The sequence below is a fragment of the Oryctolagus cuniculus genome, chromosome 11 (genome assembly GCF_051225735.1).
Source record: "Oryctolagus cuniculus isolate XC-2025 breed Fujian yellow rabbit chromosome 11, ASM5122573v1, whole genome shotgun sequence".
NCBI lineage: Eukaryota > Metazoa > Chordata > Mammalia > Lagomorpha > Leporidae > Oryctolagus > Oryctolagus cuniculus.
Window position 1 is genome coordinate 54,849,119 of NC_142877.1, and position 27,587 is coordinate 54,876,705.

The window sequence follows — 27,587 nt, forward strand, 5'->3', positions numbered from 1 at the left end:
AATTTTCATAATTTTATTATTTGTTAAAGATTTAAAAGGCAGAGTTACGGAGAGAGAGACAGAGAACGAGATCTTCCACCTAACGGTTCACTCCCCACATGGCCACAATGGCTGGAGTGGGGCCAATCAGAAGCCAGGAGTCAGGAGCTCCTTCCAGGTCTCCCACATGGGTGCAGGGGCCTAAGGACTTGGGCCATCTTCTGCTGCTTTCCCAGGCCATTGGCAGGGAGCTGGATCGGAAGTGGAGCAGCTGGGACTGCCCATATGGGATGCCAGTGCTGCAGGTGGTGGCTTTACCTTCTATGCCAAAAAGCCAGCCCCACTGATTTTCTTGGCTTCTTTAGAAGAATAACCAATGGGAGGTGGTGGCGTTGGCCGAATATTCTCCATGCAGCTCCTTGAGGGCTTCATTGCTGGCCCTGCTGAGAACCATCATTTGCATTTTTCCAACATGCATAGGGAGCGGTAGAAGCTAAGAGCCTGCTGTCTGGACTCAGGAAAGAGAGAGAGACCACATGAGCCCTGGGAAGGGAACGCCTGGCTTCCACAGTGCCCCAGAGGACGGCAGCCTCAGGCGGCCGCAGAGGCAGCTCCGTGGCCCACCTCCCTTTGTAATTTGCACAGTAGGCCAGAAGGTGGGGCTCTTAACCCTGGAACCCCAGGGCCAGAGGCTCTGCCTCCACCGCAGCCACCAGGGCTCCTGGGGATGAGTCTCCCTCTTCATTCTCCTTCCTACCTTGCCCTGCCTATGGCCAGGACCAGCCTTTGGGGGAGTGGGGAGTGTGGGCGCCATCCTTGGCCCCCTCCATCCTGCCTCTGTGGCAGATGTCATAGACGGTGCCATTTTTATAGGACAGAGTGACATGGTGGCCATGAACTCTAGGATCAGACTTGAGCTTGACATACCTCGCCAGATGAGACTTCCCCTTTGTTCTCAGTTTACCCTCATAGGAGCCATCGGAACCTGTAGTGTGCTGTGGGTTTACTTGCTTACTATCCCCGCGCTAAGCTGTAAGACTCAGCTAAGGGCAAAAGCACACAAACACAGGGCTGGATCTAGGTTCTCAGGCAATGTCAGGCAATGTGTTCTGAGTTCATAATGATTGAATTCCAGGTGGCTTCAGTTTTCTTAAACACACACACAGAGATAAATCTTTCATCCACTGGCTCCCCAAATCCCTGCAAGAGCCAGGGCTGGGCCAGGCTGAATCCAGGAGCCAGGAACTCCATTTGGGTCTCCCATGTGGGTGGCGAGGACCCAAGGACCCGAGCCATCACCTGTTGTCTCCCAGGGTGCACATCAACAGGAAGCTGCAATTCCAAGTGGAGTCAGGACTCAAACTCAGGCACCCTGATATGGGATGCAAGTGTCCCCTGTGCTGTCTTAACCACTGTGCCAAATGCCCACCCTATATTATATTTCACATTTATCGACATCTTCTGTGCTATCTGGGTCTGGCCATAGTTAATGTTCAATAATTTTTTAAATAAAGATTTATTTATTGGAAAGGCAGAGTGACAGAGAGAGAGGGAGATCTTCCATACACTAACTAGTTTATTCCCCAAATGGCCGCAATGGCAGGGCTTCGGCGAGGTAGAAGCCAGGAGCCTGGAACTCCATCTGGGTCTTCCACATCAGTGGCAGGGGCCCAAGTACCTGGGCTGTCCTTTGCTGCCTTCTCAGGCACAGTAGTTGGGAGCCGGATCACAAGTGGAGGAGCCGGGACTTCAACTGGTGCCAGTATCCCATACTGGTACCATAGGCAGCAGCTTAACCTGTGGTACCATCACACCAGCCCCAATGTTCAGAACATTTAAAAAAAAAAAAGATTTGTTTGAAAGGTAGAGATACAGAGAGAGAGAGAGAGACAGAGAAGGAGATCCTCCATCTGCTGGTTCACTCCCCAGATGGCTGCAACGGCCGGAGCTGTACCAATCCGAAGCCAGGATCCAGGAGCTTCTTCTGGGTCTCCCACGTGGGTGCAGGGGCCCAAGCACCTGGGCCATCTTCTGCTGCTTTCCCAGGCCATAGCAGAGAGCTGGATCGGAAGAGGAGCAGCCAGGACTCGAACCAGTGTCCATATGGGATGCTGGCACTGCAGGTGGTGGCTTTACCCACTATGCCACAGCACTGGCTCCCAAAAAATTTTTATTAGATTAAATTAAAAGCATAAGATACTTCAAAAAGTCTGTAGAAAATGGAATTAAAATATAAGCTTATTTTGGTGCAAAAAAAATCCTTGAAATCTCTCTTCATCTTTTCATAGTATGCATTTCCACAACCTTTTTGAAGACCTCTCTTATATTTGCCAACTACTTTCCAGCATTCTTCAAGGTTCTGTGGAGTACACAGAAGGGCAAAAGAAGAATCCTTGCCAAGGTGGGCATCTGGTGCCATGGCAACATTACTGCTTGGGATGCCCGCACCTCATATTGGAGTGCCTCATTCAAATCCCCACTCTTCTGCTTCCTATCCAACTTCCTGCTAAGACGCTCTGGAAAACAGCAGATGATGGTTCAAGTCCTTGCGTCTCTGCCACCCACATGGGAGACCTGGATGGAGTTCTGGGCTCCTGGCTTTGACCTGGTCTAGTCTTGGCTGTTGCAGGCATTTGGGGAGTGAACCAGCTGGTGCAAGATCTCTCTTTTTGTGTCTCTGCCTTTCATATACAAAAATGGACATTAACTTTAAAAAATTGCTTTCAAAGAATTTATAATATTGTAGTAAGCTAAAGTCAACATTAAAAAAAAAAACCCAACATTTTAAAAATGACTGAAGCCCAGAAACTCTGTTAAGGTCTGAAATACTGTTAAGGATTCCAAGCAGGAAGAGTTGACATCTGTTAGGGATGTCACAAAGGGCATAATAATGAAAGGCTTCTTGGAGGAGGTGGCCTTTGATAGTTTGGAGGATGGTTAAAATTCTGGCAGGTCAAGATGAGGAGGAGGGTGGGATGTGAACTCCAGGTGCAAGGGACAGGGTTCGTGGTGAGATGGACAGGGAGTGTGGCGATGGACCCTAAGACTCACTCCAGACAAGGGGCTCAGACAGGGGCTCAGACATATGGCTCTGTTCAGGGACACAGAAGTCCAGCCGTGTTTGTTTCCAGTTTCAGGGCCAATGCAAGATCCAGGATGCAGGAGATGGAGCTTCAACACGTGCTAGGATGCTTTCCCCACCAACAATGCACACCCACCTACAGTCGGAGGTGATGGGGCAGCCTCCTCTGCAGGCTGGATTTTGGCCGTCCTTTCTGTTCTCATCCAACTCAAGTCTTGCTATATGCGTTCGTTAGGACGTTCTAACCTGGCCCTGGGTCGGTGGTTCTGTTGTTCAGTGATCACCGGCTTTCCACCATTTTCTGGACAAGCTGGAAGCATTTCTTGGCTACATTCTGTCTGGGCTCCTGGTGCGGGGAGCAGACCCGGGGCAGCGCCGAGTCTGCTGAGGAGGCCCCAGCGCTACCGGCTTCCTCCTCTTCAATCTGGCCCACTAGCTCAGGGGTTCACCAAGTCACCCGACCAGGCCCTGGCCCCTCACCCCCAAATCACTTCCACCTGCAACCGGCAGGGACGTCCCCCCACCCCACTACCTCCAGAACGGAAAAGCTCATCCCCCGAGGATTAAACTCAGAAGAGGCAAAAGGCAGCACTCGTCCAGTTTCCAAGGGTCAGGTGCAGCCGCAGCCCGCTGGCTAGGAGTGGGAATTGTTCAATTTCTAGCAAGCAGTTGAAAGGACCTTCAAGCCCGGGGCGGGGGCTGAAGGGAGGGAGGCGGTTTCCACGGCAACCGGGCCCCGCGGTGGTTGGCTCCCGAGCTCTGGCTCCGCCTCCTCTGGTCGCCCCGGGTACCGCCGGACGGCGTCCTCCCGTGCTCCGCGCCCTGATTGGCTGCCCAGGCCGCTCGCTGATTGGCTGCGGCGGACGCCTCGCGGGCCGGTGGCTATGGAGGCGGCGGCGGCGGCGGTTGATGGTTGACCGTTGGCTCCGGGAGCGGGGTCGCCTACGGGGGGTGACCCGCTCACACCCGAGCCCGGCGCGCGGGCTGCGGACGCGCGGCCTGGAACCCACCGGCGACACCTAGCTCGGGGCCGCTATGCCGGCCGGGAGTAACGAGCCGGACGGCGTCCTCAGCTATCAGGTAGAGGGCCCCGCCTCCCGCTCCTCCCCGGGGCGCAGCCTCTCCCGGTCCTCGGCCCACCCTCCTCCTTCCTTCCTTCGGCCCCCCGAGCCCGGACTTCCCGGGCCACTCCCTGAGGGCGAGGGGGAGGCCAGCCCGGGACGCCAGGGGGCGCTCGGGCCGAGTGGGTGGGGATCGGGCCGGGGCTGGGTGACCTTGGGCCGAACCGGGAGCCTGGCCGGTCTGTGCCGCATCCCTGGCGCCGCCACGCTGCCCCGGTTCTCTCCGGGTCTTCCCTGCCAGGAGACGCCGGCTCTGGGCTCGTCGCGGGCCGAAGGATAGCCAGGGACCTGGCTCTGATGGGGCAGGTCTTGTCTTTGTGTTTTTCTTTTTTTCTTTTCCTTGGGGGCTTCTGGTTCCCCGGGGTGGCTCCCACAGAGGAAGTGCTGGGAAAGGCTGTAGGGGCTGTGCGCCCCCCACCCCGCCCCGTGCACAGACCAGGACAGGTGCAGGGGAGGGGAGCACAGATGGGGCTGAGGATGCATTGATGGGTCAGGAACAGGTGTTTACTGAGGGACGAGAAAGCCAAGTTTAAGTTTACCGCGAAGGAGACTGCTAATGGCAAGGAAAACTCCGGACTAAGGTGTCAGGGGGTTGTAGGTGCTCATCTTAGGGCTGCCTCCCACGGACTGTGTGACCTTGTGCGACTCGCGAGGCCTCTTGGAACCTCAAGTTTCCCAAGCGATTACAACAGGACAGGGAGTTTGTCTCAGGGATCTGTCTGTGAAAGGGCTATAAGGGCTTTGCAGGATGACCATTGCTTGTGTGACCGGGAGTGAGCGGTAGTGGATTCTCTCACTCCCTGCACCTCTCCTGTGCTGGACATCGGAGGGTTTGGTTGCTTGGGGGTGGGGGTGGGGAGCCTGGGGCTGACGAGGAGGCTGAGAAGGGGATGATGGACCAGCTCAGGAGGAATGACAGGTCTTGGAAACCAATGCTACGTTGGCGTCAGCCATGTTTTCCGGGAAGAGGCAAGGAAGACGTGCTGAGTTTGTAGCCAAGTGGGCATCTAACACTGACTCTCCTTTTCTTCCTGGTCATAGTTTGCTACCAGAAGGTGCATAATTCCTTCTTGGTTTGCTCAGTCAAAAAAGGAATGATAGCTAAGGCTTTATTTTTTGTTTATTTGAAAGGCAGAGAGAAGGAAATAGAGGAGAAAGAAAGCTAGATAGCTCCCATCAGTTGGTTCACTCCCCCAAAGAGCCCACAGCAGCCTGGGTTGGGCTAGGCCAGCCCAAAGCCAGTAGCTGAGAAACCTCCATCTGGGTCTCCCATGCGGGTGGCAGAGATCCAAGCACTTGAGCCATCACCTGCTGTCTCCCAGGGTTTATTAGCAGAAGCTGGATCCTGAAGCAGGCCCAGGACTTGAACCCAGGCGCTCTGACACGGAATGTGGGCATCTGAAACAGCATCTTAACCGTGGTGCCACACGCCTACCCCAGTATCTCAGATTTTAGGGCCTATCAAGACCTGCTGTGGATACAGTGCTGGTGGGCAGCCATTGGCAGTGGTACTTTCCCGGAGCCTACCATCTATTGGGAGGGGAAAAGAAATAACTGGTTTCAAATCATATAGTCACACAAATCCATGTATCATCGTAAACTAGTAAGTGCTTTGAAAGAAAGCCAGCCAGGTCGGTGCATGTATGAACACTCGTTCCAGCTTTAGTGTCAGATCAGAGTAGGTTTTGCTAAGGGAGACATTTTGGTACAGAGCTAAGGGATGAATGAATGCCAGCTGAGGAGGAAGGGAACTCGAAGGGCCATGGGGGCCAAGCGAGCAGCATATACGAAAGTCCTGTGGCAGGAGGGGACGAGTCTGACCAAAGACCCGAAAGAAGGCCATGTGCTGGAGCCCCAGGAGCCGCGAGAGGAGTGGTGGGAGGTGTGTTCTGGGCCACACCTCCAGGGCCCTGTAGCCCATGCTGAAGATGTTGCTGTTTTCTGAGGACGAAGGGGAAGACGTTGGAGGGGGTTAAACAGGAAGGGAAAGGGGAGGCAGAAGAGAGAGTGAATGAGATCATGATCAGATTTTTCCTGTTGAAGCTTTCTGTGGGGCCGGCATTGTGGCACAGCCGGTTAAGTTGCTGCCTACAACACTGGCGTCCCGTGAGCGCCGGATCGAGTCCCAGCTATTCCACTTTTGATTCAGCTCCTTGCTAATGCTCCTGGGAAAGCAGTAGAAGATGGCCCAAGTGCTTGGGCCCCTGCAGTCATGTGGGAGACCCAGAAGAAGCCCTGGCTTCTGGCTTCCGCCTGGCCCAGCCCTGGCCATTGCAGCCATTTGGGGGAGTGAACCCATAGGTGAAAGATCTCTCTCCTTCTCTCTCTCTTTCTGCCTTTCAAATAAATAAATCTTACAGAAAGAACACTTTCCCTGTCTGTGGTAGGGAGAACAGGCTGGAACAGAGGAGGAGACAGCGCCCTTAACTTGCAGAATGTGTGCAGGTTGTGTTACTGAGAACCTAATGACCTGTGGGCTTCCATTAGTGTTCTGGGAAGTTGATAATCTGAGTGCTTCTGGGTAGGATGGATAATAATTGTTTCCTTTCTATGCAGTTTGTGGAACTTTCACGGGAGATGGGGTGAGGAGAGGCACTGTAAGAATGGGAACAGCAGGACCTCCTGAAGGCTGGAGTCGGGCGAGAAGCAAATGGGCACTTGAGATTTAGGGAGGTGAAGGGAATGGAGAAAAGGAGGAAAGGAGGTAGGAGTGATGCAGAAGAGGCACCTGCCGATTGAGCCTCCTGGGTGCCAGCTAAGCTGGGTGCAAGGCAGCCTTGAAAAGTGAGTGAATTGCCCTTGGTGAAATACAGAGGTTCCAGACTCACACCCAAATATACCCAGTCTGTGTCGTCCTCTCTGGGGTGGCCTGCTGCCCTAGCCTTCTAACTGTGACCTTTGCTTTATTTCTCTGCTCTTTTAAGAAGTTATCATTACTTTTACCTTAAATTTATCTATCTATCTTTCTATCTATCTATTTGAGAGAGAGACCGGGGAGCGGGAACCTTTCATCCACTGGTTCACTCCCCAGCTGGGACCTGAAGCCGGAAGCCAGGAACTCAATCTGGGATCTCCCACGTGGGTGCAGGAACTACCACTGAGCCATCACTTGCTATTTCCCAGGGCCGTGGGGAAGTCGGGAGCCGGGAATTCTGATAGGAGACAGACATCTTAACTGCTAGACCAAACAACTGTTCCTCTGCTTTCTTTCTTGCCCTACAGTTCCCACAAGGAAGCCACTGGGAGTTTTAATTTTATTTATTTTTTAACAGATTCATGTTATTTATTTGAAAGGCAGAATTATAGAGAGGGAGATCTTCCATCCTCTGGTTCATTCCCCCAAATGGCCCCAGTGGCCGGGACTGGGCCAGACGGAAACCAGGATCCAGGACCCAGGAGCTTCATCCGGCTCTCCCAAATGGGTGCAGGGTCCAAGCACTTGGGCGTCCTCTGCTCCTTTCCCAGATGGAGCTGGATCAGGAGTGGAGAAGCCAGAGCTCTCCACCTGTGGCACTCTAGGTAGCGGCTTAACCAGCTAAATAACAGAGCCGGCCCCCAGGGGGGAGCTTTTAAAAGCACGAAGCAGGCTGGGCAGCAGGTTAAGCTGCCACTTGGAATGCCTGCACTCTAGATGGGAGTACTAGGATCAGATCCCCCACTTCTGCTTCCAGTCCAGCTTCCTGCTGATGTGAGCCCCTGGAGGCAGCACACAAGGGCTCAGGTGCTTGGGTTTCTGCCGCCCATTAAGGAGATCTGGATAGAATTCCTGGCGTCCGGGTTTGGCCTGGCCTAGCTCAGGCTGTTGTGGGCATTTGAGGAATAAGCTAGCAGATGAAAGGTCTTTCTGTGTCTCTCTCTGGTTTTCAAATAAATAAACACAAACAAACAAACACAGGTGGGTGTTGTGGTGACGTGGAATAAGCCGCCACTTGAGAAGCCCACATCCCCTATCAGAGTGCTGATTTGAGTCCCAGCTGCTCCACTTCCAAACCAGCCTCCTGCTAATGCACCTGGGAAGCGGTAGATGCTGGCTCAGTGCTTGAGTTCCTGCAACCCCAGTAGGGGAACTGAATGGAGTTCCAGCACTGGCTGTTGCAGCCATTTGGGGAGTGAACCAGCTGGTAGAATATCTGTGTCTCTCTGCCTTTCAAATAAAACAAAAATCTAAAACAACACAAAACAAAAAACAAAAACCACAAGTCAGATTATGTTGTGGCCCATCTTTCTTTTCTTTTAAAGATTTATTTATTTGAAAGGCAGAGTTACAGAAAGGCAGAGGCAGAGAGAGAGAGAGAGAGAGAGAGGTGGAGAGATCTTGCATCCACTGCTTCACACCCCAGATGGCCGCAATGGCTGGAGCTGCGCCGATCCAAAGCCGGGAGCTTCTTCCAGGTCTCCCATGCAGGTACAGGGGCCCAAGGACTTGGGCCATCTTTTTCTTCTTCTTCTTCTTCTTTTTTTTTTTAACCCAAATAAGCCTTTTATTTAATGAGTACAAATTTCATAAGTACAACTTTAGGAATATATTATTCTTCCCACCATTCCCGCCTTCCTGGCCCTACTCCCACCCTTACACCTCCTCCCTCTCCCATTCCCAGTCCCATTCTCCATTAAGATTCATTTTCAATTAACTTTTATACACAGAAGACCAACTCTATACTAAGTAATGATTTCAACAATTTGCACACACAAACAAACAGTTTGAGAATAACTCTTACAGTTAATTCTCATAATACAACTCTTTGAGGACAGAGGTCCTGCATGGGGAGTTAGTGCACAGTGACTTCTGTTGTTGATTTAACAATTAACACTCTTATGGATGACGTCAGTGGTCACCCAAGGCTCTTGACATGAGCTGCCTAGGCTATGGAAGCCTTTTGAATCCAGTCTCCAGCAGTATTTAGACAAGGCCATAAGCAAGGTGGAAGTTCTCTCTTCCCTTCAGAGAAAGGTACCTCTTTCTTTGATGGCATGGCCCATCTTAAAATCCCTCACTGGCTTACTTCCCAGTGCATTTTAGAATACAACCCAGTCTCCTTGTGGCCGATCTCCCAGAGTGCCCATGCTGCCCTCTCGCCATGCACCCCTGCTCTAGTTTCTTTCTGTATCACCAGCATGCCAAGCTCATTTGGACTTCCGGAGCTTTGTCCTGATCCTCCCCACCGTGTAGGGCACCCTTTCTACCTAGGCCTTCTCATAACTCAAATGTCACCTCTCTGGAGGGGCTTTCCCTGACCTCCAGCCCCTGTCCCTCACTCTCTGTCTCATATGGCCCTGTTTTCTTTCTGAATAGCATACGTAACTTATCGGAAGCATTCTTGTTTTGATTTTATTACCTTCTCAGATAGGAGCTTCATGGGAGTGGGGACCAGGATCGAACTCTTGTCCTCCACAGCAGTATGGCCGGCTGTAATGCTGGCGCCCGGTGGCCATATCTCAAGGCAAGATGCTTGTTCTTGAAGCGCTCCTGGGCAGTCAGGAACTGCACAGAGCAGCAGATGGTCACTGCTGCCATGCCTTTGCTCAGGTGTGCAAGCCAGAAAGTTGTAACCCTCCCTCTCCACCAGGAAAATGCTGTTTTGACCTTCCAGGTCTGACTGCGTGTGGAGTTACTCAGAATTCCTCGTCCAGTCTCGTCGGTCCCCAACGTCTCCCCAAGTCCCATCCTTTCTCCCGCTCCTTCTCTGTGGACTATACATGTGCATCTCTGCTGGCACTGTTTTGTTTTTGTTTTTAAAGATTTGTTTAATTATTTGAAAGGCAGAGTTAGAGAGAGATCTTCCACCTGCTGGTTCACTCCCCAGATGGTTGCAACAACTGGGGCTGAGCCAGGCTGAAACCAGCAGCTTCTTCCAGGTCTCCCACATTGGTGCAGGGGTCTAAGGGCTTGAGCCAGCCGCTGCTGCCTTCCCAGGCTACTCGCAGGGAGCTAGATCAGAAGTGGAGCAGCGAGGACTCCAACCCAGGCCATGGCTTAACCCGTTCTGCCATAGCACTGGCCCCTGTGTTGTTGCTGTTAACTTCTGTTGAGTGCTTGTTTTCTGTGCATTATCCCATTTAATTTCTAGATGTCGCAAATGAATTTTGAGGAAACTTTGACGTAAAGGGACCTAGAAGTGGCCAAGCGGCCTGTGGCTCTGCAGAATCCAGGTCTGCCTCCCTCCAAAAGACACGCCCTTAATCACTGTGCCTAGCTCTGAGTGAGCACTGAGGGAGTGTGTGGGAAGACACGTGTGGCAAGGTGCACAGAGGATGCACCAGAGGGCAAGAGGCCAGCGAGGCGGCCGCTGCTGTAACTTAGGGTGAGTTAATGACCTCTGGAGGTGGTTATTTAAATTTGAAGTCGGTGAGCTCTTAGAGGGAGAGATAATAGAGGAAGATGAGGAAGCTTTAGGGAAAGCCCCATGCTTTGGCCTGGAACTGGGGCCATCTCGTAGCTTCACAGCTCTCCTGGTCACCACGCTAGGAACCAGGCAGAAGGAAATGCTGGCGGAGCAAGCTGGAGAGATTGGAACCCTCAGAATTGAGCCAAATGGTGCTGGGAACTGAAGAGACGTTCAGGGAGGGAGCAAGTGGCACAGGGAACCCAAGTGACTGTGGGCAATCCCCAAGGCTTTTATGAGCACCAGGCCTGCCCAGAGTGAACAGTTCTGTAGAACTCTTCAGAACAGCAAGTGCTGGTAGAGGGCTGAAAGCCACACCCCATGTAAGGCTGAAGGAGACCTGGACTCCAGTGCACTTGTTGGAGCTCGGCAAGTATTTGCTGAATGAATGAGTGAACGGATGTGGAAAATGGGACAGCTCTTCTGAGGCTTATGGTCATGTTGTGGTAGTTCGTAAATATTTGTCCAATGTTAAGGAGTGAAAGTATTAACCAGACATGGCAGCCTGTCCGCACACGGCTTAGCAATGTGTGATCCCTAGCCTCCCTGGCCTCTGCCAGCACACACTGAGTGTTCTTCCCGGACGGGAGGACTGGGGAGCTGAGGGCGTCCTATTCCCCTGGTTTCACCGGCTGTGCTGGGGGGCTTCACCGGAGCCAGGGGGGCTGACCTGCCCAGCAGAGACCTGAGCAGGAACAGGTGGATAGTGCACACACAGTTGTCCTAGCTCATGGTTTGCCTCGTCAGGGTAGACAGGGGTCACAGTAGGAATCGGGGTGCAGTAAAGCTGCTGTATGTGTTCTAAATGTGCCGCCAGGTAGCAGGAGCAGTTCTTAGGCCATGGGTGGTTTCCCACAAGGTGTAGCAGTACGTTTGCTCTGCTGGTGGGGGTTAGGAAGTCATGATATATGTCCAGTGTTAGTTTTCTAGCATATTCCCACTGATTGGCTTACACAATGCACATTCCTCGTCTCCCAGTCAGAAGTCTGACTCAGGTCTTTCTGGGGGTTTGCTTTGCTTTCCATCTTTTAGAGACAGCCTGCATCGCTTGGCTCACAATTCCCTGCCTCTGCCTTTCCTCTCTCTCTCCAGAGCCAGGAACTTAGCATCTCCCGGGTCTTGCACGTGTCCTCCCCTGCCTCTGCTCCCATTTTTGAGGGTCCTTGTGATTACATAGAGATTATTACACGGCGTTGACGAAATCCAGGATAATCTCTTTATTGTAAGATAGTGACTAGCAAATTTACTTCCCTCTGCAACCTTAATTCCCCTTTGCCTGCAGGGTGACACACTCAAATTGTTGCAGGGTTAGGGTGTGTGTCGCTTTAGGGGACCACCGTTCTCTCCATCAGTGATCTGTACTGCGGAGGAGTGGATCCTGGTGGGGGTCCCTGGGATTTTAGGTCCCTCGCAGGCTGCTGAGGGGTGGGGATGGGCAGCTCATGGCCCTGGAGGAGAGGCGGTGTGGGCACGAGTTCTCGTGGAGTCTTTATTTCTTCCCCTGGGTGTCTACATTCAGGAAGTAATTGAGGGCATCAGAAAGTTAGGGTTCTGTGGGTCAGGTTTGGGGGCTCTGCTGGATGGAGAGGAAGATGGAAACGAATAAGGAGATGGAGGAAGGGCACTTCAGAGCACAAGGTTCTAGAACACTGAGGATTTGAGCAGATGAGGGTATGGACCTTGAGCTATTTTCACTGCAGGCATTAATCCAAGATTACGTCACCTGAGCTCTCCAGAAATGACCGGGTTCTTGGATTTTGCAGTATTAGCATGTGATGTTAGTAGGAGCACAGCCAGGCTTGAGTTAGAATTCTTCCGATGAACTCTTGTGAGATTTTGCCCAGTCTTGATTTAAGGCTGTTTTGAGGATATGTAAATACATTGCTAGGCATATAGTGAGTGTCCAACAGCAAATATTTGTTGGTACTACTGTACTGGTTGTATTGACTTGGTTTGCTGATTAGAAACCCTGGAAATCATCTCTGTATTTATTGATTTAAAAATGGTCAAATGGGGCAGGTGTTTGGCCTTGTGGTTAAACTTAAATAACCGAGTCCTTGCCACTCAGGTGGGAGACCTGGATTGAGCTCCTAGCCCTCAGCTTTGGCCTGGCTCTGGCCTGGCTGTTGGGGGTATCTGGGGTATAACTCAGTGGTAGGGGCACGGGTTCTCTCTCTCAAACAAGTAATTTTTAAAAAACCCATATTTCAAATGTGGCTAAAAGTGCCAGAACTCAGTAAACATTAACCTCTTTATTTTTGGTTCTGGTGGGGATGGAGATATGGGGAATGGGAGGGCTTTATAGAAAATCTCTGAGAACATTGAATTTTTTGGGAAATAAATGAAAGAGATCCTTGAGGTAAGACATCAGAGAGACTGCAGGAAACGAGGCGGGATTCAGCTATGCGGGTCTGCACCTGATAGGTCCTGGGAGGAACAGCAGGGAAGGTGTGTGGGACACGGGGCTCAGACACACTGTGCTGCCCACGCTTCCACCGCCCTGAAGCTGTGGCTGCTCCCAGGAGCTGGAGCCATTCAGGAAGACCCAGAGCTGCCTCCACTTTTTAATTCCTTCACTAACGTCCGTGAGAATCTGGTTTGCTACTCAGCTAGAATTCATTTATTTTTCAAGGCTCCTAGCAGTACTTCCTCTCTCAAGGCCTGTCTTGCAGTTTCGACGTTGTAATGTGCCTTCATTCCCTTTTCTAGCCTCTTCCTTGAGGCAGGCACCTCAGGTCAAGTCACATGTAGTAGTGGGTCCCTGTCGGCGGGCAAGGAAGGAAGTGCAGAGAAGAGAGACTTAGTACAGGGCATTTTCTGTAGATTTCCCTTCCTTCTCTCCCTCTCCCCTTCCTTTCAGTTTCTTTCCAGCTTATATAATGTGGTTCTCATGATTCACATCTTTCCTGAGTCAGAAACCTTTTTGGATGAATATTGCGGACGCTTTCCCAAGAAAAATGCACATTTGCATTCCCATGTGCTACCCCAACTCTGTGAATGCCATCCACACGTCCCCTGGAAATCCACAGATCCTGGGTAGGAAGTCTTCTTGGTCCTAACTAATGATGGCATCAGAAGAAATGCTAGCCAACTGGCGAGTTCTCGGCAGACAGCCCAGATCAAAGAAGCCTAATGTCCTTTTAGGTTCATTTTGAATAACTTCAAACAAACTTTGAACAGCCTGGAAATGTATGGAACATTTCCAGCGTATACCAAAGTAGGGAGATTTGCATAATGAATCATCATGTACCCATAGCTTGGCTTCTGAAGTGAACGCGTCATTGTGTTTCATCTGTGTCTCCATTCAGTTGCCAAATCCCAGACGTCTTTCCATTTCATCAGTAACGACTTCAGTGCCTGTCACTAAAGATTAAGGACCTTTTAAAAATAACGTAACTGCTGTATCACACGATTATCTTCCTACTTTCAAAAATAACAATTATCCTTCAATGTAATCGAATATCCCTTCTGTTGTTTCAATTTCTGTGAGTGCCTTGCAATTCTTCTCCTATTTTAATAGTTGGTATATTTGAGCCAGGATCCAAATAAGATCCACACAGGTGCTTTTTTTTTTTAAGATTTATTTATTTATTTATTTGAGAGGTAGAGTTACAGACAGTGAGAGGGAGAGATAGAAAGTAAGGTCTTCCCATTCACTGGTTCACTCCCAAAATGGCTGCAATGGCTGGAGCTGGGCTGATTCGAAGCCAGGAGCCAAGAGCTTCTTCCGTGTCTCCCACACAGGTGCAGGGCCCAAGGATTTGGGCCATCTTCCACTGCTTTTCCAGGCCATAGTAGAGCTGGACTGAAAGAGGGGCAGCGAGGACATGAACCATTGCCGCAGGAGGAGGATTAACCTACTGCACCACAGCGCTGGTCCAGGCCCCAGTTGCATTTTTTTAAATGTCAAACCTTTTAATGTTTTGGCTAACAGTGCTCTCTCTCTCTCCATCTCTCAGCAAGACAAAGAAAGTAGATAAACAATTACTTGGTGGATATGGGCTGTAGTGAACCAATCTAAATTAAAGAAACTAACAAAGAGGTCAGTTTTCAAACAATGTTTCTGATGATTGATTCTGTGCTTGCCTTATGTTTTGTTTTTGTAGTCTTAGGGTCAAAAATCAATGATCTCTCCCTCCCCCCACCCACTTGTAATCCCACTGTGCTCTGTGCTGTGTCAGATGGCTGAGGACAGTACCAACTGTTGTGATTGAGCTCTGGCCTCTTGATTTTAAAAACCAATGGGAAGGCTGGCACCGTGTCTCACTAGGCTAATCCTCCGCCTTGCGGCGCTGGCACACCGGGTTCTAGTCCCAGTCAGGGCGCCGGATTCTGTCCCGGTTGCCCCTCTTCCAGGCCAGCTCTCTGCTGTGGCCAGGGAGTGCAGTAGAGGATGGCCCAAGTACTTGGGCCCTGCACCCCATGGGAGACCAGGATAAGTACCTGGCTCCTGCCATCGGATCAGCGCGGTGCGCTGGCCGCAGCACACCGGCCGGGGTGGCCATTGGAGGGTGAACCAACGGCAAAGGAAGACCTTTCTCTCTGTCTCTCTCTCTCACTGTCCACTCTGCCTGTCAAAAAAAAAAAAAAAAAAAAAAAAAAACCAACCAATGGGAAAGCCAACATGAATAACTATTTATATCCATATGTGGTTTTATGAGAAAATATTGAATATCAATCAAAGAATTCACAAAGCTAATAAACATTCATCGAAATCTATTCTTGATGTGACATTACACATCATTCTCTCCCAAAGTCCTTGGTTCACAGTAGGGTTCACTCTTGATGTTGGCCTTAGACAAATGGGTACTGACATACATCCGCCAAGATAGTATCGCTGGAGTATTTTACTGCTCTCAGAATCCTCTGTGCTCCCCCTGTTGAGCCCTCCCTCCCACCCGCGCCTGCAACTACTGAGGTTTTACTGTCTGCATAGCGTTGTCTTTTCCAGGAAGCCATGTGATTGGAATCATACAGCACGTAGCCTTTTCAGACCGGCTGCTTTCACCTAGCAGTGTGCATTTAAGGTTCTTCCGTGTCTTGATAGCATATTTCTTTTTAGCCCTGAATACCATCATCTGGTCGTATCACAGTTGACCCCGTTCACCTACTGAAGGGTATCTTGGTTCCTTTCCAGTTTTGGCAATAATGAACAAAGCTGCTATAAACACTTGTGTTTAGGTTTTTGTGGGGACATAAGTTTTCAGTTCTTTTGGGTAAATACCAAGGAGCATGACTGTTGGATTGTACGGTAAGAATGTGTTCAGTTTTGTGAGAAACTGCCGTGCTGTTTCGCATTCCCACCAGCAGTGAGTGGGAGCTCCTCCTCAGCGTTTGGTGGTGGTGGTCTGCATCTTGGCCACCCTAATATGTGTAGCCAACTGCAAAACCCTTTCGGGGCCGGTGCCGTGGCGTGGCGGGTAAAGCTGCTGCCTGCAGTGCCGGCACCCCATATGGGCGGGCACTGGTTCAAGTCCCAACTGCTCCACTTCCAATCCAGCTCTCTGCTATGGCCTGGGAAAAGCAGTAGAAGGTGCCCAGGTCCTTGGGCCCCTGCACTCACATGGGAGACCCAGAGGAAGCTCCTGTCTCCTCGCTTCAGATTGGCACAGCTCAGGCCGTTGCGGCCAATTGGGAAGTGAACCAGCGGATGGGAGACCCCCTCTCTCCCCCCTCTCCCCCCTCTCCCCCGTCTCCCCCCTCTCCCCTCTCTCCCCTCTCTCCCCTCTCTCTCCCCTCTCCCCCCTCTCCCCTCTCTCTCCCCCCTCTCCCCTCTCTCTCCCCTCTCTCTCCCCTCTCCCCCCTCTCCCCTCTCTCTCCCCCCTCTCTCCCCCCTCTCTCCCCTCTCCCTCCCCTCTCTCCCCTCTCCCCTCTCTCCCCTCTCCCTCCCCTCTCCCTCCCCTCTCCCTCCCCTCTCCCTCCCCTCTCCCCTCTCCCCCCTCTCCCCCCTCTCCCCTCTCCCCTCTCCCCTCTCTCCCCTCTCCCCCTCTCTCCCCTCTCTCCCCTCTCTCCCCCGTCTCCCCCCTCCCCTCTCTCCCCCCCTCTCCCCTCTCTCCCCTCTCCCCCTCTCTCCCCTCTCTCCCCTCTCTCCCCCGTCTCCCCCCTCCCCTCTCTCCCCCCCTCTCCCCCCTCTCCCCTCTCTCCCCCCTCTCTCCTCTTTCCCCCTTTCTCTCCCCTCTCCCCTCTCCCCTCTCTCCCCCCTCTCCCCTCTCCCCCCTCTCCCCTCTCCCCCCTCTCCCCCCTCTCCCCTCTCCCCCCTCTCTCCCCTCTCTCCCCTCTCTCCCCCGTCTCCCCCCTCCCCTCTCTCCCCCCCTCCCCTCTCTCCCCCTCTCTCCCCTCTCCCCTCTCTCCCCCGTCTCCCCCCTCCCCTCTCTCCCCCCCTCTCCCCTCTCCCCCCTCTCTCCCCTCTCCCCCTCTCTCCCCTCTCTCCCCTCTCTCCCCCGTCTCCCCCCTCCCCTCTCCCCCCTCTCTCCCCTCTCCCCCTCTCTCCCCTCTCTCCCCTCTCTCCCCCGTCTCCCCCCTCCCCTCTCTCCCCCCCTCTCCCCTCTCTCCCCTCTCCCCTCTCTCTCCCCTCTCCCCTCTCTCCCCCCTCTCCCCTCTCCCCCCTCTCTCCCCTCTCTCCCCTCTCTCCCCCGTCTCCCCCCCTCCCCTCTCCCCCCTCTCTCCCCTCTCCCCCTCTCTCTCCCCTCTCTCCCCCGTCTCCCCCCTCCCCTCTCTCCCCCCCTCTCCCCTCTCTCCCCCCTCTCTCCCCTCTCCCCTCTCTCTCCCCTCTCCCCTCTCTCCCCCCTCTCCCCTCTCCCCCCTCTCTCCCCTCTCCCCCTCTCTCCCCTCTCTCCCCTCTCTCCCCCGTCTCCCCCCTCCCCTCTCTCCCCCCCTCTCCCCTCTCTCCCCCCTCTCTCCCCTCTCCCCTCTCTCTCCCCTCTCCCCTCTCTCCCCCCTCTCCCCTCTCCCCCCTCTCTCCCCCCTCTCCCCTCTCTCCCCCGTCTCCCCCCTCCCCTCTCTCCCCCCCTCTCCCCTCTCTCCCCCCTCTCTCCCCTCTCCCCTCTCTCTCCCCTCTCCCCTCTCTCCCCCCTCTCCCCTCTCCCCCCTCTCTCCCCCCCTCTCCCCTCTCTCCCCCGTCTCCCCCCTCCCCTCTCTCCCCCCCTCTCCCCTCTCTCCCCCCTCTCTCCCCTCTCCCCCTCTCTCCCCTCTCTCCCCTCTCTCCCCCGTCTCCCCCCTCCCCTCTCTCCCCCCCTCTCCCCTCTCTCCCCCCTCTCTCCCCTCTCCCCTCTCTCTCCCCTCTCCCCTCTCTCCCCCCTCTCCCCTCTCCCCCCTCTCTCCCCCCCTCTCCCCTCTCTCCCCCGTCTCCCCCCTCCCCTCTCTCCCCCCCTCTCCCCTCTCTCCCCCCTCTCTCCCCTCTCCCCTCTCTCTCCCCTCTCCCCTCTCTCCCCCCTCTCCCCTCTCCCCCCTCTCTCCCCTCTCCCCCTCTCTCCCCTCTCTCCCCTCTCTCCCCCGTCTCCCCCCTCCCCTCTCTCCCCCCTCTCTCCCCTCTCTCCCCTCTCTCCCCTCTCTCCCCTCTCTCCCCCCTCTCTCCCCTCTCCCCCCTCTCTCCCCTCTCCCCTCTCTCCCCCCTCTCCCCTCTCCCCCCTCTCTCCCCTCTCCCCCTCTCTCCCCTCTCTCCCCTCTCTCCCCCGTCTCCCCCCTCCCCTCTCTCCCCCCTCTCTCCCCTCTCTCCCCTCTCTCCCCTCTCTCCCCTCTCTCCCCCCTCTCCTCCCTCTCTCCCCTCTCTCCCCTCTCTCCCCTCTCTCCCCTCTCTCCCCTCTCTCCCCTCTCTCCCCTCTCTCCCCTCTTTCCCCTCTCTCCCCTCTCTCCCCTCTCTCCCCTCTCTCCCCTCTCTCCTTCTCTACCTCTCCCCCTCTCCCTCCCTCCCCCTCCCTCTCCCTCCCTCTTCCTCTCCCTCTCCTTCTCTCTGTGTAACTCTGACTTTCAAATAAATAAAATACAATCGTTTTTTAAAAAACCTTTCAGTTGATTTGTTTGAATCAGGATCCAAATGAAATCCACATATTGCATCTGGTTCATTGTCTCTTTTAACCTAACTGTTGAAAATGGTATTTTAAGAGCTTACAACTTAGATGTTGAGGATACTTGCTGTTACTGGTTGGTCACTTTTTTCTAGGTCTTTTGTGTGGACAGAATCTGAATTTTGTTGATTATATTTCCCTGGGAATGTTTTTTGTGGAACTCTGTTTCATTGTATTTTCAGTAAATTGGTACTTGGATTTAGAAACTTGATTAGATTGGAGATGATTTATTTGGTAAGATTACCTCATGTGTGATGATGTGGGTCTCCCACGAGGAGGTATATGATGTTCAGTTGTCTTTTTTTTTTTTTTTTGAAGATTTATTTTTTATTTGAAAGACAGAGTTACAATGAGGCAGAGGCAGAGAGGGAGAAGGAGAGGGAGAAAAAGAGAGAGAGAGAGAGAGAGGTCTTCTTCCGCTGATTCACTCCCAGTTGGCTGCAACTGCCAGAGCTGTGCAGATCCAAAGCCAGGAGCCAGGAGCTTCTTCCAGGTCTCCCACGTGGGTGCAGAGGCCCAAGGACTTGGACCATCTTCTACTGCTTTCTCAGGCCATAGCAGAGAGCTGGATCGGAAGTGAAGCAGCCGGGACATAACCTTAACGGGCACTGCAGGTGACGGCTTTACCCATTATGCCACAGCGCTGGCCCCTGGTAGTCTTTTTTGTGATGTTAGCAAAACTATTAAAAATCATTACAATCTGCTAGGGCTTGCAAAATGGTGAGGTTCTATCATTCGTTTTTTATTTCTCCTCTTCCGTAATGAGAAACTTCCCTCATCTGGTCTATGGAACTACTCTGCGGTATAATTTAAGCTGGAAAGCCGAGGTAAATTATTTCCCAGTTTCCACACTAATGAGTTGGTTTATTTACATTATCCTCCAATGGTGATCAGTAATATTTTTTTAAGTAATGTTGTGAACTCCTGAATCTAAACATATTTGATATATCGCGTCTGTTGCTGATATCATCATTATTTTCCTATTTTTGGCAAGGTCACTCTTTAAGTTTGCTCCTGAGTCCTTTTTAAATTTTTACTAATTTTCCTTTTATTTGAAAGGCAGACAGAGAGACAGATGGAGAGAGATCTTATATCCACCTGTTCACTCCTACAATAGCCAGGGTTGGCCAGACTGAAGGAAGGGCCCCGAACTCCAGCCAAGTCTCCTATGTGGATGGCAGGGATCCAGATGTTCTCTGAGTCTCAGGTTGATGGCTGGCTACTCTATTTGCATCTCAAAGTTACTGTGAAGTTCAAATTTCAAAGTACACATAAACCATTGTGTGCTGCCCCCCCCCCCCAAGTAACTCTAACGGTCTGATATATAAGGACCTACTCTGACTGCTTATTTGTGTTTAAACAGAGAGCAGATGAAGAGGCTGTGGTGGATCAGGGCGGCACCAGTACCATTCTTAACATTCACTATGAGAAGGAAGAGTTGGAAGGTAAGAACCGCTGAGGGATCAGAGGATGGGCGAGACGCAGCTGGTGTGGGAAACAGACCTGGCTCTGCTGCCAGGACACTGGACTGGAGTGCTAACTCTTTCTCTCTAGCTTATGACCCTGAGGGAGAAGCATTTAAATTCCATTAGCCTCAGGGCCCTCATCTGGTCAGTAAACTGGGGCTGTATCTCCAGTGCTGGCTGACAGCACGGTCACTGGGATGTAATTGCAGCACCTGACACGGTGCCTTGAGAAGCTCAATGTCGTCTGTATCAATGTTAAGAAATAATCTGTTCCTCGGGAATGCGAAGCACTTGACCCTTGACAACTGGGTGGAAAATAAATGCGCACAGAACATGTAAACAGACAGCAGCAGTAAAAGCAGAGAGTTGTAGCATCTCAGGTTGGCTGTAAAACCATTGTGTCCCATTTCCAACACTAGCGTTCTCTGTCCTAACTATTCCAGTTTCCTGCTGGTGTTCTCATCTAAACAAGAAAAGGGGAAACAGAAGCTCACCTTTAGGAGTTCACAACACAAATTCTGTGAAACCCTAGTGTCGCTCCCCCTCTTCGCGGAGGAACGACACAGGACCCTGCGCTGTTCTTTCGTCTGCTCGGCCCTCCCCGGGTTTGCTGCTGGTTCTTCCCGGGTTGGCTACTATCCCTTCCACCTCCGTGGAAGGGCGGTTCCCCCTGCCACTTTCCCCACTTCCGCGGGGGAGCGGCACACCGCCGGCCGGCTCTCTCGGGGGCTGCTCAGATGTTCCTCAGGTGTTCCCCTTAGATGTTCCCGGTGCATGCCGTCTCTCTCCTCCTTTATAGTCCTCTTCCGCCAATCCCAACTCTGCTACCCACACGCCGAGTACACTGCTCTCCTCCAATCAGGAGCAGGATCAGCTCCTGCAGGTCATCACTCAAGTTGGCGAGAGGCAGCTGCGTAGAAGTTGTTACTCCCTTCTCAGCACCATATTGTGGGAGAGCAGATGCATAGAATAAGTCTTAATTCCAGTAACAGTCTAGTCCGAGTTGCTCCCCACACCCTAGGAAGGGAAGGGATGGAAGAAGCACTTTGTTGTCAGGCTCTGTCTGGTTTATCCTCCTAATGCCTGTCTTCCTTTCTCTGCTCCCCACCGAGAACTGCCACCTCCCTCCAGCCAGTGTGTGGCATCCTGCTTCCCCTTTTCCCAGGGGGCCTACTTGGATCCATACCTAGCCGTGGCTTCCTGACTAGTGGCGATGCTCAGTTTCATTAGGGAAGGCGCATGCCCAGCCCAGCCTTGGTCCCGTGCCTGTTAAGTCCCTGCAGCATCCCCTGCGTGGCTGAAGGCCATGATGCAGCGACGTTCTGGTGCTGAGACGGCGGGTGAGACCCTCTCTCTGTAACGCGTGTTCTGGGACGGGTTTTTCATCCACGCTGCGCAACCCCCAGAGAGCACTTGTCCTTTGGATGGGGTGAGGCTGTAAGGCTGACTCAGCCTCTCTGTTACCATGAGAACTTATGTGGGTGGCTCAGCGGAGGGCAGTGGTGTTTGGGTGTGCCAAGGTTAAGTTGTCCAGGTTATTTTGAGCTGATGGGGGAACAGCAGTGAGGGCAGGGGCGTGTGGCCTGGGAGGCTTCCATTTGCTCAGTGCCCTCTGTTAGGCGTTAGATGAGGCACCTATGCAAGCTGTCGTCTTCATCTTCATGGCACCCCAGGCAGGTAGGTGTCATCGCTGGTCTGCGTGTGGACAGCCCAGCAGCTGGTGCATCGGGACTAACCTCCTATTCTGTACTCATATCTTGTTCCATCACATCAATATTTTCTTTGTCTTTTTGAAGATTAATTCAAGTGCTTTAAAAATTATTTACTTATTTGAAAGGCAGGGATACAGAGAGATCTTCTACTGCCCATTCACTCCCCAAATGCCAGCAACAGCTGGAGCTGGGCCAGGCTGAAGCCAGGAGCCAGAAATTCAGCCCGAGTCTCCCACATGGGTGGCAGGGCCCCAGCTGCGTCAGACATCGCTGCTTACTCCTAGGGTGTACATTAGCAGGAAGCTGGAATTGGGAGCAGAGCCAGGACTTGAACCCAGACATTCTGAAATGGGACGCAGACATCTTAACCACTGCACCAAAAGTCACTCCCCCATAAACGTTTTAATCTGTTGCTCCCTTCATTCTGTCTTGATAATCCCGTTGTCTCTCTACCTCTCACTGCACCTCGGAGGTCCACGTGAAAACCCACTGGGCCTTTGCTCCCAGCAAGGAAGCAACCATTTATGAGCACTCTTGTCTGCTTGGGAGTAGAATAATAAGCTGGGGCAGGTGCTTATGGATCCTGAGGACACACTTCCGTCCACAGTGGTCAGCGAGTCTTTGGCAGCGGGAGCAGCTTCTGCAGGTGACACAGCCTGTCCCTGACACATGCTCTACCTTGCTGAGAGCCACCCAGGGTGATGGCGTTATGGCAGGATCATTGTTGGGAAGCAGTCCTTTATTCATGGAGCTTTCTGAAAGCCAGAATCTTAGTTCTCTTTACACCTTGAAGATGAGTGCTGTGCGCAGTTGGAGGACACGTGCCCACTCTGGAGAGGAGAAGAAGAGTGGGATTTGCTGTGGGGCAGCCCAGGATCAGTGAGGCTGCACTCAAGGTGCTCTTGTGTCTTGAAGGTGGAGGTTAAGGTCAGGCCCTTGTGTTCTGATTCAGCATTCATGCCATGGCAGAAGGTTCTGGGCCTGTGGAGAAACCTCTGGGCCTGCAGAACCTTCCCTTTTTCTATACCTGGACCCACATGGCCATCCCTTCCCTTACCCCATTTCCAGACCTGCTTCTGAGATCTAGTCTCTGGATATTGTTAGAAACTTTGTGAATAGGGCCGGCGCCGCGGCTCACTAGGCTAATCCTCTGCCTGCAGCACCGGCACACCGGGTTCTAGTCCCGGTCAGGGCGCCGGATTCTGTCCCGGTTGCCCCTCTTCCAGGCCAGCTCTCTGCTGTGGCCAGGGAGTGCAGTGGAGGATGGCCCAGGTCCTTGGGCCCTGCACCCCATGGGAGACCAGGAGAAGCACCTGGCTTCTGGCTTCAGATCAGCATGGTGCACCAGCCGCAGCATGCCGGCTGCAGTGGCCATTGGAGGGTGAACCAACGGCAAAGGAAGACCTTTCTCTCTGTCTCTCTCTCTCACTATCCACTCTGCCTGTCAAAAAAACAAACAAACAAACAAACAAAAAAACCGAAAAAACCCAAAACTTTGTGAATAGGAGACTTTTTTTTGTATAAGTTAATCTTATCAGTAAGGGAGGGTACATTAAAACGTGACATTACTTTTTTTTTTTTAATGTAAGGGAAAAACTCAAAAGTGGACGTTACCACAGCTTTCCAAAGATAAACTCAAGAGAAGTCACAGCCTGTGACATGCTTCCGTGAGCTCACAGCCCCAGGGGACTCAGGACAGTTGTTTCAGTTGGAGGAATGGCTTTTTCTATATTTTCTGGAGATCATTATACCTGATTAACTACTAGATTTCTGATTCCTGCAGTAAGCTTAATGCCTTCTAATAAGGTTTTTTTTTAAGATTTATTTATTTATTTATTTATTTGAAAGAGTTATAAAGAGGCAGAGGCAGAGAGAGAGAGAGAGAGAGAGAGAGAGAGAGAGATCCTCTATCCACTGGTTCACGCCAATCTGAAGCCAGGAGCCAGGAGCTTCTTCCGGGTCTCCCACACAGGTGCAGGGGCCCAAGGAGTTGGGCCATCTTCTGCTTTCCCCGCTATGCCACAGTGCCGGCCCCAATCTAATAAGGTTTTAAACAGAGGCCAGAGCCAGTTGACCATTTTACAACTAAAAAAAAAAAAAGAAGAAGAAGAAGAAGAACGACGACTGCCTCTGTTGCACATGTTAGAGTCCCACTGTGGTTACTGACTTTGAGTCAACCTGTAAGCTCCCGGCAGCATCCTGCCCTCTGCTACAGACTAATGAGCTCTGAGAGAGTGCCTGGTAAACAGCACGTGTGTAGTGCACTGTGCACTGACGCCCCAGTCACCGTGCGTTCTGTTCTGCTTGGCAAGGGTCAGTACCAGTTCACTCCTAATGACTGTTCTCTGGATGGGTATATATACTTATTTTAAAAAATATATACCATGGGGCCGGTGCTGTGGCGTAGCAGGTAAAGCCTCCGCCTGCAGTGCCGGCATTCCATATGGTTGCCGGTTCGAGTCCTGCTTCTCCACTTTCGATCCAGCTCTCTGCTATGACCTGGGAAAGTAGTAGATGGCCCATGTGCTTGGGCCCCTCCACCCACATGGGAGACCTGGAGGAAGCTCCTGGCTCCTGGCTTTGGATTGGCACAGCTCTGGCTGTTGTGCCCATCTGGGGAGTGAACGAGTGGATGGAAGTCCTCTCTCTGCCTCTCCTTCTCTCTCTGTGTAACTCTGACTTTCAAGTAAATAAATAAAATATATATATATTGTATATATACACCTACATTCCATCTCTCTCATAATTTTTACTAAATTAGAATACTTTACTTACACACAGCCCCAGAAGACTAGGTGTGACACGGACTGCAAACATAAATGGGTAGTGAGAGGGGAGAAATGACGTTTGGGTACATTGTAGGTTAGGAGACTCTGGAAGGAGAGCAGTGACTGGCTGGCACAGTGACCGCAGGGTCAGTTCTGTGAGGTCACAGGACTACCCGAACCAGATGATGCACTGCATTTTCTGGTGCTATGTGCATCTCCTGGTGTCCGTCGCTCATTTCTCAGAAGACCCAAATTCCTGCTCCGGAGCCCTGGTCTAGACATCCCGGCCTGATTTCTTCTCGGGAGAAAGCACCTTCCTTCTCCAAGACTCGAGCTTTCCCTGCAGCAGCAGCACAGGCTTCTGCGGGCTGGCTCCCCAGCCATGCCTCAGAGCTGCCTCGGGAGTTTAGAAATCAAGCAGAGGCATACGTTATCCCTTGCCAAACATTTGCTGAGCGCCTCTGAGCAAGGAGTAAGGACAGCTGCAAGAATGGAACCATTGTGTCTCCTCCAAAGAATGGCCTAGCACGAACATTTCCTGGGACTTGCACATCAGGACCTGGGCTCGACCAGTATCTCTACAACACCCAGGATGCCACTTGCTCCAACCTCTTTGCTTTATTTTAATGGTAACAGTGAGGAAATGAACCAATAAGATGTGAGCTAATAAAATGGGCTCTAATGGCCTGGGCATTGCCTCTTCAATTTCCCTGCAGAGCATACATCAGCCCTCTTAGCAGTGCGAGCCCTGTGAGCCCTGCAGGCGCGCCTTTCCCTGCTGTGCCACAGTGCTAGTCCCTAGGATCCAGTTTTGTTTCCCGTGGTCCACTGATTCTTCATGATCTGCCCCTGCCTGCCTGTCTGTCCCCTTCCTCCTTTCCTTCTTGTCTTTTCTACCTCACTCTGGCCTTTTTGCCTTGGAACCAGCCCTGCCTGTTCGTACCTTAGGGCCTGTGCACCTGCTCGTCCCTCTCCCAGGGATACTCTAACGCCCTCCCCCCGTGCCTTCCCGTGGCCTCTCCTTCTCAGGCATCCTCTCTAAGCATCTGAGCAAAAGCCTCCCTTCTCCAGCCCTACCCCGATGCTCCAGCACTTTACCTGGTTTGATGCGTGGCACCCCCTGATATTTGATGTGATTTTGTCTGCTTTCCTGACCACTGTGTCCCCCAACTACAAAACGTGTCCTGAGGACTTTGTGCTGGTCACGACTGGATCCCCAGCCTTGGGGACAGGACCTGGCACCGTTAGGTGACTGCCGCCGCCGCCAGTGATCTTCACTGACACTTCAAGTGGAACGTTGTTGGTTAACAAGTGGCGTGTGGGGTTCTGATTAAGACAGGATGCAGTTTAGTCAGATTCGGATTCTGAGAGGGAGGTAGGGCCTGAGACCTCGGGAACTAGCCAAGGAGTAGTGGGAGACAGGACAGATAACTGCCCGCCTTTACTGCAAGGCAGAGTAAGTGTCTGGGAGAAGTGCTAGTCAGGGCCCTGGGGACTCGGGGGAGGGGCCGGCACCTCTGATCAGGGAAGTCAGAAATGCTACTGAGGACAAAGGCGCAATGGCAGTGCGTCTTGGATGAATGGGCCACGGCGCTTCCAGGAAGCTCAGGCACGATTGTGGAATGGCCGTTTGGCTCAGGCAGCGAAAAGTGTGAAATGAGAGTGGGTGCAGCAGCGGAGGCCATGGGGAGGAGACGGCTGTTGTGCTGCTGGGGTACATCCAGACTTCCCCCCGAGAGTGTGTATTCTCTGTGAGCATGCGGTATGTCCACTTTTATGTCTCTTGAGCTGACCGCTCAGGTCTTTCCAGTGTCTTTCCTTTTATTTTCTCATTGAAGTATAATTGTCCTAAGGGAAGAAAAGACTAGAAAGGAGACGGAGGCCTGAGTGAACACAAAGGGGTCTGAGCTTGTAGGGATGAGCTGTACCAGGAGGATCAGTTTGCAGTGTTAAAGTAATGTGGGAGGCCAGCACTGCGGCTCACTAGGCTAATCCTCCACTTAGTGGCGCCGGCACACCGGGTTCTAGTCCCGGTCGGGGCGCCGGATTCTTTCCCGGTTGCCCCTCTTCCAGGCCAGCTCTCTGATGTGGCCCGGGAAGGCAGTGGAGGATGGCCCAAGTGCCCAACCCGCATGGGAGACCAGGAGAAGCACCTGGCTCCTGGCTTCGGATCAGCGCGGTGCGCCGACCGCAGCGCGCCAGCCATGGCGGCCATTGGAGGGTGAACCAATGGCAAAAGGAAGACCTTTCTCTCTGTCTCTCTCTCTCACTGTCCACTCTGCCTGTCAAAAAAAAAAAAAAAAAAAAAAAAGTAACGTGGGAGGCCAGCGCTGCGGCTCACTAGGCTAATCCTCTGCCTGCAGCGCCGGCACACCAGGTTCTAGTCCCGGTCAGGGCGCCAGATTCTGTCCTGGTTATTCCTCTTCCAGTCCAGCTCTCTGCTGTGGCCCAGGAGGTAGTGAAGGATGGCCCAAGTGTTTGGGCCCTGCACTGCATGGGAGACCAGGAGGAGGTACCTGGCTCCTGGCTTCGGATCGGTGCAGCACGCCGGCCTAGCGGCCATTTTGGGGGTGAACCAATGGAAAAAGAAAGACCTTTCTCTCTCTCTCTCTCTCTCTCTAACTCTGTCTATCAAAAAAAAAAAAAATTAATGTGGGAGGGGCTGGCGGTGTGGCGTAGTGGGTAAAGCCACTGCCTGCTCTGCTGGCATCCTATATGGACACTGGTTTGAGTTCTGGCTGCTCCACTTTGGATCCAGCTCTCTGCTATGGCCTGGGAAAGCAGTAAAAGATGGCCCAAGTCCTTGGGCCCCTGCACCCACTTGGGAGACCCAGAGGAAGCTCCTGGCTCCTTGCTTTGGATTGGCGCAGCTCTGGCTGTTTCGTCGTGGTCATTTGGGGAGTTAACCAGCGGATGGAAGACCTCTCTCTTTCTCTGCCTCTCTATAACTCTGCCTTTCAAATAAATAAATAAATCTTAAAAAAAATAAAAAATTAATGTGGGAGCAGGAAGA

General features: G+C 52.5%; 1 protein-coding gene across 4 annotated transcripts in view; it reads left to right on the forward strand.

Moving 5' to 3' along the window:
- Positions 1-27,587, forward strand: part of SLC4A8 (solute carrier family 4 member 8) — a 114,144-nt gene that overhangs the window by 27,929 nt on the left and 58,628 nt on the right. For 2 of the 4 annotated variants that reach the window (XM_089308373.1, XM_089308375.1), the window contains exon 3: positions 19,992-20,073. In XM_089308373.1, the coding sequence (XP_089164499.1) occupies positions 19,992-20,073 (82 nt within the window). Of the gene's footprint in view, positions 1-3,879; positions 4,142-4,338; positions 4,489-19,991; positions 20,074-27,587 lie in introns of those variants that run through there. The other 2 variants (XM_089308376.1, XM_089308377.1) reach the window with 2 other exon arrangements.